Source organism: Lytechinus pictus, chromosome 15 (assembly GCF_037042905.1).
Source record: "Lytechinus pictus isolate F3 Inbred chromosome 15, Lp3.0, whole genome shotgun sequence".
Taxonomy (NCBI): Eukaryota; Metazoa; Echinodermata; class Echinoidea; order Temnopleuroida; family Toxopneustidae; genus Lytechinus; species Lytechinus pictus.
The window spans coordinates 10,433,804-10,449,284 of NC_087259.1; the positions used below are offsets into that span (position 1 = coordinate 10,433,804).

Here is a 15,481-nt window from a genome sequence, read left to right on the forward strand (position 1 = left end):
ACTTTTCTCAAGTTTTACTTAACTTCATAAACTGTCCAAGTCATGGGTCATGGTGATTTGAGAGCATTAAAGACTGAAAAAAGAACAAGAAATCAGAGACAGAAAATTTCATGAAGGTCCCACATATAGGGGGTTGGACGTACATCTTTCATGGAATTGCCCTCCAGATTTCTATCTCTGTCCCCCATTTTTCCAGCTTCTCCCTCTTCTTTCTCTTTTTATCCATCTCCTATCACTTCCCCACAATTCATCATCAAGCTGTTTTCTATGATGTTACAGTGAACTATTTGTAGTATAAAACGTTGTAATTTAAAACTAATTAGTATTATAAATCAGTATTGCTCCATAAATAAACATGACAAACCAAAAATGAAATCATATTAAAAGCAATATTTTAATTCTCTCTTTAGTATCTTCATTCACAGGGGTAACAGGTAACAATATGAAATATGAACATCTGTACAAAATCATTTTCTAATTTCTGCAGAGAAAAAAAATCATTCCATTAATACATATTTATATACATGTTTCAGTAGTTTACAAAGCAAATTTTAAGACACAAGATTAACATAAAGAATGGAGGCAATTGGAAAACCACAGATGTTTGTGATAAATAAAATGGGGAAAATAAATTCAGTTTCATAATTGGAAATAAAAAAAATTGAGCAGTTCACCCAATTCTATAAACAAGTAAATATATAATTTACAATGATGATCTTTACTTTGGAAAAAAAAAATATTAAAAAAAAATAATAATCAAATCACAAATTTCATCATCAAATTGTTATTGTCAAGTATATGTGATGCATTTAAATTCAATACAGTTGGTGACATTTCCAAATACATTATGTAATAAATAAGATAACTCTATTTGTGTTATTCTGATGACGTATTAATATATTTCATGAAAAGGGAATATGCAAATACAGTACTCAATTTAACTTCAATCCCAACTCTTTGTAAGACCGGAACCAGGAGATAGATAACAAAATATATTGTCAAAACAATCTTATTTTTTACACGAATAGTGTATGGACGGATATCACGTGGACATTACCACAGCTATAATGTGTATCTTCACATTTCAAAGTAATCATAAATACAATACACACTTATATATGTGTAGGTTGATATTCTGTAAGTTGAATAATCCCTGGGTCAAGAAAATTTTCAGATCAGAATAGGCAAATCATGTGTTATTTACTCTATCTCAGTCCATTTTCCTCAAGTTGAAAAGAATACTGTGGTACCAAGTTTTTTTTTAAATAGGCAAATCCATCTGTACATTAATTCCACACATCTGAGGAGTCTGAAACCCAAAACAACTTTGCTCTCAAAGCACAGTTCTTTAGCTAAAGATGAATGTGCGATTTTTTTTAATGAGTCAGCAGAAATTTAACCCCCATCACACACCTTATTTCGAAGCCTCAATGCCCGTTCAGATGTGAAACATGCCTAATGAAAAACTCCCCAAGAATTACTAATAATACCATGTCATTTTGGTTTGAAGCAGGATGTGTACTACTGTACAGGTAAGATCGGTCTAGACTAATTTGGCTGAAGTCAAAAAGTTGTTCCTGGTAATAAACTTAATGAATATGATTGGTGTATAGTGATTAGCTTTTAACCCTTTTTACCATGACTTACACACTTAAACCTGTAGAGACTGCTGCATCACATCAAAACAAACATCAAGGTGACTTAGGGGCAATTCCATAAAAATAATCAACCTTTTGGTACATCCGACCTCCATTTTTTAGATTCTTACTTCAGCTTATGAACTGCTCATGCCATGATAATTTGAGGGGATTGCAACTTTTCATTTTACTAAAAAGACGGAGCCAAACCATACGAGGAGAGTCCCAGATAGGTAAATTGCCCCTTGGTCTACCTCCTGCATTATCTACATTCCATTTGGTCTCATCTTACAATGTTCTTATACTAGTTCATCTAAAACTAGTCCATCTTGAAACCATCTGGTCTATTAAACATTTTGTTTAATTTCCACTATATTAGTTGAACTGCTTATGAATTCCCATTTCATTTTTCTAACCTTTCCCTTTTAAAGTGGAAAAAGGTTGACTGGGCAGAAGACTTTAGGACAATTAGATTAAGTGGATATAAGACCAAGTACAGTTGTATACCAAAGAGAAATTAGACCAAACTGATAACAGACCAAATGGGTTGAGCCCATGTAGTATTAGACCTCCGGAGATGTAGACCAAATGGGTTAAACCTGTGTGGTATTAGACCACCTGGGAAGTAGACCAAATGGGTTAAGCCCATGTGGTATTAGACCGCCTGAGAGTTAGACCAACTGCTTGTAGATCAAGTCCATGCAAACCTTAGCAATTTCCCTCAAGAACAGCTCGCTGCTTTGCGGACTATCATGGAAGGGGATTAGAATGAATGATAACTCAAGATGATACTAGCGTTATATCACATTATACACAATCTATGTATACACAGGAATAAAATGACCCCCAGGTTTCCATCCATGCTGGGCCAGGATCTGGAATCTGGACCTGGTCTTACTTGACACCCTTCTTCTTGCGGGCCCGGACCTTGTGCTTCTTGGTCTTGGAATCCACAAGCATCTGAGCCTGTTTCTTGAGAGCGTTCCGGGTAACGATGTCTTCGTCATCACCACTATCCTCATCTGGTAAAGACACAAAAGAGAATCATAAGCAATGTATTCCACAAAGTGATTTGGATCAGTGGATAAAGTGCTGTGAAAGTTATGGGTAATATTCTGAAAACCATGGTTTAGTTAAACCCCATTTCACTTTGTGAGCAGCTGATTTAACAAATTCTCAAAATGAGATAAAACACGTGTACGAGTGCCTGTATTTGTCCTAAAAAAACCTCAAACAGACCACCATATAGGATGAAAAGCTCTTATTTAGACACAAGTAGCAATTTATTAGCCTGATTTTGAGAACCCGTCTGCAAGACGGGTCTAGCTTATGACCAGTTTACTCCAATTCAAAAAGTCTGTTGGTTGTGTTGACTGCCTTCTGCTGTGTGTATCTCCTACGTGTATGCACACACTATTATTAGCTGCACTGTACATTCAGTGTACCTTGTACACTCTGTATGTAGGTCATGATGTGTTCATCTTTAGTGTATGTGTTGTGGGGCACAGATTCACTGTATACACATAGTCATTGAAACCAACCCCCAATTATTTTCAAACTTTGGTTTACAACTCTAAAGTTTTAAAATAGTTCCTGTAAATATACTTTGAAACTTTAGGGATGGTATTTTAACACTATAAGCTTAATGTTTAGCCCATTTTCAAAAACCTAAATGAGATTGTTTTAAATCAGAACAAAGTGAAATGATCACTTTAACTTAGACCACACCTTTATGAAGTGCCAGTTCTCAGATTATTCACCTATTGAAAATTATTCTTATCCTGCTGTATAAGGTTGTCAAAAAAAAATTAATTGAGTCGTGAAATGGGAAGAATATGAAAATACAAAGAGATAATGAATTGCAGTGAATCAATTGATGCTGCATAATTGCCACAAATGTGGGAGAAACATTAAGAAGCCAGCATTTCGTAGAAGTGTAGTTTAAAATTCTAATTTAGACTAGAGTTAAACCCAGGTTTAATCATCAGAACACCACCCAGGGTGTCTGGGATTCAAACCCCACCTTGGTATTTATCTTTTCATGAAATACTGAGATTAATTTGTCGTACTTGACCGGCATTTTATTTCAGAGTGGATACCTGGTACGAAGTCACTTATTGGCTGCCATAGTCAAGGCCCATATAACAACGTATCAAAAGTTCTAATGTAGTGCATAAGATATCATATCATGTGATTTGCACTGTAAGATACAGGGGTAACTTATCATTTATCAATTTGTTTGTTGTGACAATGCAATATTCATATATTTCTTTTTTATCGGTTCTTTACTTTCTCATCAAAAAGGAAATAAATCTAATTGATTCATACAAACCAACACTTGAGTGCCAATTTTACTGGAATTTGTTCAAACTCATTTTAATATCGCTACCACTGATGGAATTTATTTACTACAACTACTCACCATCATAAGTTGTATCCCTCTGAGTGGTAGGTAGCTTGATACGAGTGTTTTGCGCTGGCAACGATCCTTCAATCCCAACTTGAAACTGAAAAAAAAAGATTTCATAACATTGAGAGAGAGGAAATTGAAAAAAACATCATTATCTACAATACATTTATTTTTACATACACCTCTGACATTTCAATCAGGAGAAATTCCTTGAAAGTGTTTCTATTTATTTATAATCACCCTCTGATATTTGTAGATTAACCTCCAACAAATTAATTATTTCTCAAAGGTCCATTTACATTGTTTTCCATACAGTATATTTGTAGTCTATAACGAAAACAGGAAATGCCAATATCATGAAGAGAATCACCAAGATTTCATCAACTTTCACAACAGAAATCTTGGGGGGTTTCACACGCTTGCATTTTGCGTCATTCGAATAATCATTCAACCACTTCCGCAAAAAACATGCTTTTTCTGCTCTGTTGGCAAATTTTGGCTATGCACGAGTGATTGATGGGGTACCCAAAAGAAGCCACACCTCCTCTTATCGATGCGGAATGTAAAACCGCAGAATTTGGAATATAATGTTAGCATCATTACAATTTAGAATTCATGACACATTCTGCGCTCGTCTGAAACCCCTCTTGGTTTCAACCAGTCATATTTTGGCATACTAACAGAAAGTCCATTATATTTTAGAACAATCTTAGTATAGTCATTATTGTAGGTATGAATAAATAACTTTATGAATGAAAGCTCATAATTTTTTTGTGTGTGTGTATGTGATGGAGACTCTTGGCAAAATATATCACAGCCATGCCAATGCAAAATACACATACGATGGACATCTACGGTCGTCAAGACTGTCCCCTTGAGAAAAAAAAAAATTCATGTAGGCTCAGGCAATTTCCCTCCTAAAATTCTTAAGAGCCCGGGAAAATAAAAGAGTTCTGCTATGTTAAAGCTTATCCATTGTTGAAGGTTAACGCAGTACATGTAGGTTGTGAAAAGTAGCCACCCCCCCCCCCCCCTTTCCCCCCCCAAAAAAAAAAAAAAAAAAAAAAAATTCTTTGAAAAAAAATAATGTTTTGCCTGGTCCCATTAACCACTTGCCTGCTGACTGCCATAATGTGTATACAATCCCTCTTTGCTGAGCCAATTTAATACACACTCAAATTTCACTACATAGCAATTGGCTTTGAGCTTCTATAAATCACAGGGGAAGTCCTGAGAATTTTTTGTTATAGTGCCATCTGTTGTCCAAATCTGCAGTTTTGATAGTCCTGTGCTGTTTCCACCATAGGGGTATTACAGCGCGATGCTGACACTTAAATCGGACAGTGTTGTAAGCACGTAATATTACGTGGCCCGCAGCCAAGCGGTTAATCAGTCTTGTCAAAGTTTTGAGTAAAAAAATTTATAAAATGAAAATAAGGTTCGGTCAGCACATTTTCTTTCCACAGTTGAAAAAAAATTAAAACCAGCAGGTGTTAAAAGGGTTGCTAGATTACACTGCAAACAATTCTTTTTCTTTTGGTGGGGGAGGGTGATAACATACCTCTTCTTCCTCCATCTGTTTGAGCGTCCCCTGTACATCAAAACCATCCAGTTCCTCCATGAGTTTAAGAAGCTTCTCTTCGCAGGTAGACAGGAGATCCAGGACGTATTCGTCAGCCTCCGAGGACAGCTGGGCCTGGGGTACGTGGCCCTTGTTCTAATGAAAATATAAAAATAATTTGATTTGAGAAACACAATCAAAATGGAATATTATGAAATTATGAACAGCTGCTGGAAGAAAATAGTGCCCGACTGTTACCTACTAAGCCCCCGCCTCCCACCCCCCCCCAAAAAAAAAAAAGATAAATGACCAGGGGTCCGTTGCAGAAAGAGTTGCATTTAAATGAAATGCAAGTAAAACAATCAATTGCAGGTCCCAAATGCGCGCTGTTGATTGGTAGAAAATAAAGTTACGCATGATTTTTAGAGTTGCGATTGATTGCAACTCTTTCTGCAATGGGCCCCAGACATGTTTTGTAGCAATAATAACATTGTTGATGCAGGTTGTGTGGTCTATTGGTTAGAGCACCGGACTTATGATCGTAAGATTTTGAGTTTGAATCCAAGCTCTCTGCATTATCTCCAAACTGTCCAAACAAGACCCCCGAGAGTAATTTCTGTTTCTGTTGTCCAAAAAGCCAGCCACTGCGACTGATTAATTCAGATCTAAAATGTTTCCACAGCAATTACTAGTATTCCAGCTTGTGGTTAATGCGTCGGAAAGCTGCGCTGCCGAGTCCCTACAGGAAGTACTTCAACAGAATCAGAAACACTATATGTGGTAAATCAAGTTGACACAACAAACATGATAAGTGTAATAAGAAATATTATATGTAGTTGACCAGTCAACCCAAACCAACAATAAGTCGACAGAGGAGGTTCTCCATAAAGAGCAAAAAATACAAGTAAGTACTATGGTCTTCAAAAACCAAAAAAAGAGTGATCTGAAAGAGTGATTTTTCTTCTACACACTGTCAAAATTTCAAGTTGTAAAATTGAATAGAAAACAAGATACACAAATTTCCTTGACAAAAGCTTTTGTAGACTGCTTGGAACTTCCAGTGGGATTGCCCAGTAGTGAACCCTGAACCTTGATTGTTGTTTTCTCCTTATATTTGAAAGCACTCTCTTAGTTTCTTCTGCATTCAATCAGGTATTTGTGTGGATTATTGTTGATCAATTTTGACAAGTTATGAATCATTTTAAAGTTTAGGATGTGCTTTTTCAACTCAATAAATATCTCAAAATTATTTTTTGGAGTCTTATTGTTGGTTTTGGAGTGGCTGGTCACATAGAGTACAGTACTTACTGCTTTGATGTGCTGGAGCTTATCAGCTAGATGGGCTACACCAGCCTTGACCTGGACGAGGATCTTGCTGCACTTATCAAGCTTTTCAGAGGACTCGTCACAACGGTCCTGCTCAGTCTTAAGATGGGCCTGGAACTCTTCCAACATTCTCTGGCCACTGAAAATAAAGGCACAGATTCAGGGTTGCGATTAAAATAAATATTTTCATTGAAATGTTTTAAGTAGGTTTGAGAACATTTTAATTTTGTATTCATGTAACCAACAGTAACCGTTTTTTTCAAGAATTAATAATTTGCAGAGTAAAAGCATGCCTTGACATATATAGTGACAAACAATCAGGAAAACATGAACACATAAATTAATAAAATACAATAAAAATTATGTTAATAATAATATACAACTTTAATGTAGCACTTAATAAAACATTTCTGAGTGCTGCACACAATAAGCCCAGTTTTAGCACAACTGCCCTGATCAGGTGCTCAAGCATTCAGAGAATTCCTTTCCATCAGGTGCCAATATAGTATTTCACCTGGGTGGAGAGTGGCAAATTTAGATAAATGCCTTGCCAAAATACAGGAGTGTTGTGGTGTGATTTTGACAAATATGAATAATAATATTAATATGCAACATTTCTACAGCACTTGATGAAATTTTTCTAAGAGCTGCATACTATTACCCCAGCGTTAGCACAGTTACTTTTATTGGGCGCTAAAGCATTCAATAAATTTCTTTCAATCAGGTGCCCGTTTACTACATCTGGGTGGAGAGTGGCAAATGTAGATAAATGCCTTTTCAAAGTACACAAGTGCTGCAGTAGCATTCCAACCCCAGACCTAGTGGTCCAAAGTCCAGAGAGCTATCCACAAGAGCCACAACACCAATACATGACGGAATCAAAGCATTGATATCAAAACAACACTACCTTGATAATTTGGCTTCTCCGGAATACTTCATCTCCTCAAAGTCTGTATTGAGTCTAGATTTCTCTTCCTTGAGACGCACCACCTGCTTCTCATTCGCTTCCTTCAGCTCCGTCAGATGCTGGTACGTAGAGTTCTGGTTCTCAAACCTATTAACAACCTCCTGTAAATCAGAAATGAACAGTTAGAAATAGCAGTTTAGTATACATTCTGAAGGGGGGGCGTTATGTCTGCTCATCGAAAATGTCAGTAATTTTTACATTCAAAAAGTCGATAATGCCGTGTGTACTGAAGGCCTGAAACAACAAGTTTTAAATGTGCTAGTCTCTGTGTGTAGACCCACTTGATAATCAAAGTTTCAATCAGGGTTTGTGCATGCAGACTAGCTTCCAATGCCTGCGCACCTATTTGATTTACACACGATTTGGAATTTCGTTTTAAGGAAGACTACATTTCAAGACCTTGACATGAAATGCCTTGAAATTTGACCTGTGATTTTCTAATAAATGTCTGCCTCTGTAGTACAGAGTAAAGTTTATGAATGATCATTGCCGTGTCTTCTCTAGTTAGAACAGAGTTGAGGAAATGATCTTAAAGGGACTCACCGCAAGATCCGATACCCCTGTAGCTTCCTTCATTGCTTGGAATGCTTCCTCGAAGGTACTGATCTTCTTTTCTTCCTCCTCCCCGGTGACAAACTGCTTCTGTTCTGGTGTGAGATCATCATGTTGGATAGACGCCCTCTGGAGCTGTAAAGATTAATTCATGCACAAACATTGATACATTTACTCATTCAAAACTGAAAATGTGAAATCGGTTCATAGTCATTGGATGACACAGAATGGGATACTAAAGACATTCCCACCATTGTAATTGGGATTATTGCACGAATCGGAGATCCTTGCAATACTGACCCTAACAAATAAAATATATTTCAAAAACCCCATAAAGAAAACCCATCCAATGTAATGATTATTTTTAACGATAAAGTTTGTCATCCCATTTCAGTCTTTGTCAGTCTCTAGGAATGGCAGTGTTCAATTGCACCACCGGTGCCACAACATTGGATCAGACCACAGAATTCTGGGTCGAGCAAGCAATTATAAATCTATTTCTTTATTTTCAGGGGCTACTTTTTACAACCTACAGAAAAAAAATGTGCTACATTGAATAAGCCTTAACTTTGCAGTAAATAGGGCTTTTCCAGGCCTCTTTATTTCATTTCAAATTCGAGCATTTCAGGGGGAGAAAGTGCCCCTGCCCCCCTTGTAGTTTTTTCCTAGGGTCGAGCCATTGTTTACGTACAATGGTTCACCCCTCCTTAGCTTTGTCCAATCAGACATTCCAGGCCCCACTGAATAATATGCAAAAAAATTTCCTATTCCATACTAGAACACGATTTAGAAATAAAACACAACTCACCCTTCTCTCCACCCGTTCAGCATGCGCCTTCTTCTCCTCGGCCTGTTTCTTGAGTACAGCTAGCGCTTCTTCTCGTTCTCGTCTCTCCCTGTAAACCGTCTCCTCGTGCTTGCTCAGTTCAGCCTATAGATGGGATAAACAGGAATTAAAGGGCATACATGTTAATCAATTTGTAAAAATCAGAGTAAATAAGGAATATCTAAAATACTAAGAATCTAAAATAACACCTGAAACTTGTACGGATCGGAGTGAATAATGCAAGTTACAACTACATTTTATAATCACTATCCGCAATCTAAGAGTTGTTATTCTAGGAAAGCTAAATATAGAAGGGAGTAAAGAACACACCTGGGGGGTGTTTCACAAAGATTTAAGTTTGACTTAGAGTCGCACTTAAAAAACCGAGTTGCGTACGGTATGAAAGGCTTGACCGCACTGGTCAGATCGTGTCATGAGGACGCGCACTACTGCGTATCTATCAACAAGATCGCATGTTGCATATCATGTACACGTCGGCATTTAAGTGCGACTTAAGTCATACTTATATCTTTGTGAAACACCCCCCTGTCCTGCAATGTCTCATGTTTTCAAGCCAAATCATTATCATTTTCATTTTCTTTATTTCTTTTTCTATAATTTTAAAACAATTATCTTATTTAGTTTGAAGAACAATCCCTATCATGGAAGGATGAAAGACTTCCCATGGACATACTTTTGTACCTTAGCAACATTATAGTGCAATCTGAGCAATTTCACTCTTTTTTCAAATTTAACTTGCTCCTGACTCCTTTAATATACCTATACTTCTCCTTCTTTAGCTTTCTTCCTCTATAATTTATCAACTTATTTTATTTAGGTTAAAGAACAAATCCCATCATGGAAGCGTTAAAAACCCGCTATGAGTGTATATGTAAGTAATAATATGTTTATTGTCATTTTCGAAAAGTAGATTATATCGTTCATGTTTAATACATGTGTATAAATGTATACAATATGTTGTGTTTGTTAGGTATTTGCATGGCATGTAAACAGAAGAATTTCATTAATGAACAATAAATAAATACTTATACTTAAATAAAGACTTCCTGCGGACGTACCTTAGCAGCATCTCGTGCAATCTGAGCATCCTTGTTCATGGCCTGGAGTTCCTTCAGTTCTTCTTTCAGATGATCTATCTCGTTCTCTTCGCCGTCAAGGTCATTGCCAAAGGTCAAACTATCCCTGATCATCTGTTCTTTGATGGCCAGATAGGTTCGGTTGATGTGCTCAGCCTCATGAAGTTTAAGGTTGGCCTTGTCCAGACGATTCTCCAGCGAGCGTAGGGTCTGGAGAGATTTAATGAAAAATCAAATCAGTCCAAATTCAAGTTAATTTTATCAAAATGAAAAAAATACAGACATATTGAGACCAAACGAAAATCAGTGATCAGCTGAATGGGCGCACTAACCCTATGTTAGCAACACCTAACATTGGTCTAAAAATAAAACAAGAATTTCTCTAAAAGTCAAAAAAAATATTTCATTGATATTGTTTTTTATATTGTCAAGTGTCAAAATAAACTCATCAAAATATTCACTAAACATACTGACTTTGTATGGAAAACCAGAGCCTGGCATTTTTAAATTTGAAAAAAAAAAATTGGTGTCCTGTGACTGCACGTCCAATCAATTATATACACAAAATTCTACGATTTTTTATAAAGAGGGATGCTGTATTTTGAGGTCTTTATATGAAATTAGTGCTGTATCAAAACCAAACGGACGTTCGCCAAGCTTTGCATTTCCGAACCGAAACAAACCAAGCACAAAGGCTTGGTTCGATAGTTTAAAAAAAACATAAAAATTCAAAGCAAATTAATTTTACTAAGTAATTTTTAACATTAGGCCTATCTAATTTTGGCAGAGACTCCATAAATTTAAGTATCAAATAATAAACATTTTTATTGTTAATGATTGTTCACAATAAAGAATACCACACACAAAAAAATTAAAATCCACTATAAAAGCTTCGACCTCATCTTTGATTGAATTGTTATCAATTTCAAAATTTTCATAAACATGAATTTATTTTTTTTCTTCATAAAATGAGAGGACATTTCACTCATGTATTTTTAGATGATGTCATGAAATGTATATATGTAAATCCCGAAAAAAATCCTTTATGAACTTAAATAAATTGAATTGACTTCTATTTTTGTTTAAAAAATAAAACAAGTAAAAGAAACTTAAACAACAATTTTTATAACCATTCTTTTTAAAAATGAAATTTGCTTTATATGACAGACCTTCGTAATGAACGGATGTTCGGCTGTCTTAGGATTGACGATCATTTATTTAATACTTCTGTAATTCATTTAGTCATACAAATGCCGAACCCTGAATCGAACCAAAGTTCAGAAAATAATTGCTAAACCAGGCCGAACGGAACCCAAACATGCCGCCTGACTATATAATGATAATATGAAATATCTCAAATTCTTTCTTTGTCACCATTTTATGCTAAAACGAATATCTTTCATAGTTCACTGCATTGCAGATGTTAAGTTTGTGTAATTAACATTCATTCACTTTCACTCAAGTTAATCTATAAATTTATGTTTTTAAACAATGCAAGTTGGTAAAAAATAATTACAATTGTTGCCAATTTAAGAAAACCATATTAATTCAAACAATACAAAACTAAATGGTTGTTTCACTTACTGTGGCATCTTCTGATGTCCCTGCTGTGGTAGCCTCTGCATCCGATGCATCCTTGATCATCTGATCATACTGGACCTCAAGCTCGGCAAAATTCTTCAATCGCTTCAGGGTCTGGGACTTCTCTGCATTGAGTTTTTTCTTGGCCTCACACGCCTTCTGGTCCATGATACGGATTGCTTCCTGTAAAGCCACAATAAAGGGATATATTTTGTTATCACTAACAAATTTAAACAAAATACATGTACTCTCTTTAAAGGTATAATTGAAATAAATACCTGCCCATCTGTGTCAAACATAAGAATGTCTAATTCAAGAAAAAAGACTAGGAAGAGGGAGATCAACTTTAAAAATACCACTGACCCACTGACAGTAACTGAACAATATGGGAGGTACATGTATTTCTATAGCCATGGTTAGGTTAAACCTGCGTTGCATTCGACCACACTTATATGGAGTGCCAGTTTTTATTATTCTCCAATTAAACATTATTCTCATCCTGCTGCAAAAAAAGTTTTCAAAAGTTAACTGAAATGGGGTGAATAGGAAAATACAAATATATAATGAATTTTAATGAAGTGATTGGCACAATACAGTTGCCATGAATATGGAAGAAATATTATGAAGCCAGCATTCAATAGAAGTGTGGTTAAAATTCTACTTTAAAGTTAGACTAGGGTTAAACCTTGGTATAATTATCAGCATGTGCCTACTATAAACCTTTCCCTGGAAAATATTCGGTTAAAGCTTTAACTGATACATCTATTAAGCTGATATTCTTATCAATAATAATATGCAAAAAAAAACACACAAAGAAACTTACATGTATAACCACAATATCAGAGGTAGACAGGAATATAATTGAATCTAAATCATACATGTATTCTCATAATCATACTGTACAAGTACTTTTCTGATTGAACAAACCAAACTAAGACTAGGAGTATGCAAGGACCAAACTCTCCTCTAGATTAAAATTGAAATAACGTTTTACTAGCATACCTTATGTTGGTCAAAACATTAAGTTATCAACAACATTGGTTATCAATTAATAGTGGCATACATGTACATAACTGGTGTTTGATTCCTAGAGTAGTTTGAAAAACAAAACAAAATTAAGATCAATATTAAAGGTTTTTTTTTCTGATTTCCTTTTTATTTTACCAAGCTGCAAAGGTTATTCATGACTTCATGAAAGATTAACCCGTTGCAGACTGGATGATTTTGCTATAACAAGTTTTCCATAGACTCCAGCGGCAGCCCATATATACTCGCACCTAATGGGTTAAGAAACATTTAAGTTACCCACCCGTCCAGATTTGCCTCTGAGCGAGGCGCGCTCCACCTCTCGACTCTTGAAGGCAATATCCAGTACCCGGTCATCTCCCGCCTTGCTTGCTGCTAGCCGCTTGTGTAGGGTCTTGTTTTCCTGTCGCAACTTACGGATGACTTCAAGGTTCTGCTTAATGGTCCACTGGGAACTCTCGTAATATGCTTTCCTGTCACCATCTTTAAACAAATATTAATAAATAAAATAATCATTGAACTGAATTAGGTACATGTACATGGAACAATATATGAAAAAAAATCATATGACTTTAAACATCATTAATGGAATGATCATATTGATAAACTCTAATAAACATGGCATCCATTTTTCATCAACCAGTTTAACCATGTAGTCAGATGCGTATTACTAGTATTAGATCCAATGTGTAAAATTATTCAAATTGATACCAATATCTTTGCATCTAATATGCTGAACAGATTCTACATGTAACTTTTGTTCTGTGGATTTATTTATCAATTCCTGACACCAAGATCAATAGACCTATCTGATTTTTACCATCCTCAATATAGTAAGCGTGTCAAAGAGAACCTAGTCTCCTAGACCAAAAGTTTTTGTTTCTCTTTATTGGTAATCAATATCCACCTGAGGATCAGGACCAGGAACCCAACATGGCAACAGATGTTGTTGGTTCCCAATTCCGTTGGATGTTTTTAGTCACTACACATCCTCCATGACCATGTGTTAGAATGTATGGAGGTGAAAACAAAAAACTCCTCCAAACAGACAGATTCAGCTACAGCCTACATGTAGATTCTAGATCTAAGCCTAACTAAAAGCCCTAATTAAGGCTAAGCTAAGGAAACCAAGTAGGCCTAGGACTTTAACATTACGTTTTGTCAATTTTGATTATTTCACAATTTCTTTCATTTTACTACTAGTACTAGGCCTACCCTCCCCAGACTGTATCCCACGTAGTCGTAGTCGATAACATTGGAACAACCATCCTTGCCTTAGGCTTAGCCCTTACAAGTCTGCTTTTGAACTGTCAGTCACACATGTGCCAGCGACCCTGGCCTCTGCCAAACTTAATCATCAACAAGACCTTTTATCCATTTGATCATTGACTTTGGTCTCGTCTCAAATAGACTAATACCTGCCCTAGCTTATTTTTGTTGATAGATCCTAACAAATAACATCTCACTGACTTCAGTTCAGTCTCTCTCACTCACGCTTGTCTTGACACTGTTCTGTTCAGTCCAGATTCCATTTATTTCTGAACATCTTCAACTCAAAGTCAAACTTTATCATTGCATTACCAATTTAATATGGCCCCTTGTGTTTATGAAAAAAAACTTCATTAAGTGTTACCAATGAGAGTACGTCATGGTCATCTAGATCTGGGCGTATCAATTTATTTCAATTTCTACATCCCCATTTAATTTACATTGCACATGACATGACAAGTCACAAAATGATTTTTTTTTTTACTCACCCAACAAGGAGATTTTACGCTGCAATTCTGATATTTGCTCCGTAATCGGAGTGTTGCTGTTTGTTTTGCCGACACCCGGCATTTTCGTGAGTTTTCCTGTCCTTCACCAAAAGTTAAAGATGTAAAAATATCAACAGAAACAAGTCTTTTTCAAAGAAATCTCGCTGCCAAGTCCATGTATCTTTTCGTAGTGAAGATTGTTTACGTTAATCTAGCTAGCTAGCTCTGCATAGGAAATCTACACACAAAATTTGTATTGGATTCCCGTGTATTGTACACGTACGAAATCCGCGAAACGAGAGCTTGCGATCGACGAAGGCTGTTTTGTCGCACGTTTCCCGTAGCAACTGCCGATCGTCGATAGCGCCAGCTGCGACCAATATGCGCGCAAAGACGCTGACGCCGAATTCGTCGGAAAAAAAAATATTCAGGGCGAGTATATAGAGCTATAACGTATAAGAAACTCAGAATAGATAATGGACGATAATACATATTTCATTTTTTTCTGAAATATTTCACGAAAGCGTACACTTAGCTTTGCGGGGGCCGCGGATAACACAGCCCCCCACTTTGTTTTTCCAAAACCGTGTACAAAAACGTAAAAATGACCATCTGATTGTGGTTTGTTGCATAGTCAGCCCCCCCCCACACCCTTTCAAAACCGTTCCGCGGCCCAAGTGGGGTTTGGTACAGGCATTTTTTTAAACCACATCAATGTTGAGCTGGCCCCTCGGAGGCGGC

The 15,481-nt window shown here is 36.3% G+C and overlaps 1 protein-coding gene across 2 annotated transcripts; it reads right to left on the reverse strand.

Moving 5' to 3' along the window:
- Nucleotides 1–375: 375 nt before the first annotated feature.
- LOC129277735 (outer dynein arm-docking complex subunit 3-like) lies at nucleotides 376–15,091 on the reverse strand. Of its 2 annotated transcripts, XR_010295778.1 has the most exons (12): nucleotides 14,741–15,091; nucleotides 13,267–13,466; nucleotides 11,961–12,140; nucleotides 10,359–10,586; nucleotides 9,262–9,384; nucleotides 8,445–8,588; nucleotides 7,842–8,002; nucleotides 6,917–7,073; nucleotides 5,609–5,764; nucleotides 4,060–4,144; nucleotides 1,414–2,659; nucleotides 376–1,062 (listed from the first exon to the last, which is right to left on the reverse strand). XR_010295778.1 is itself a non-coding variant. In XM_054913886.2 (11 exons), the coding sequence occupies exons 1-11, from the start codon at nucleotides 14,820–14,822 to the stop codon at nucleotides 2,532–2,534; spliced, it is 1,644 nt and encodes a 547-aa protein (XP_054769861.1). In that variant the 5' UTR covers nucleotides 14,823–15,091; the 3' UTR covers nucleotides 376–2,531. The 2 variants fall into 2 exon arrangements, 1 of the variants encoding a protein (XP_054769861.1); XM_054913886.2 differs by having other exon boundaries at nucleotides 376–2,659.
- Between the last annotated feature and the right edge of the window lie 390 nt (nucleotides 15,092–15,481).

Excerpts from the sequence above, each read along its gene's own strand:
- LOC129277735 (XM_054913886.2), bottom strand. The coding sequence starts at position 14,822 with ATGCCGGGTGTCGGCAAAACAAACAGCAACACTCCGATTACGGAGCAA. Across the intron at positions 8,589-9,261 it reads CTGAACGGGTGGAGAGAAGG|CTCCAGAGGGCGTCTATCCA; the intron begins GTGAGTTGTGTT and ends TAATCTTTACAG. Across the intron at positions 8,003-8,444 it reads CAGGGGTATCGGATCTTGCG|GAGGTTGTTAATAGGTTTGA; the intron begins GTGAGTCCCTTT and ends TCTGATTTACAG.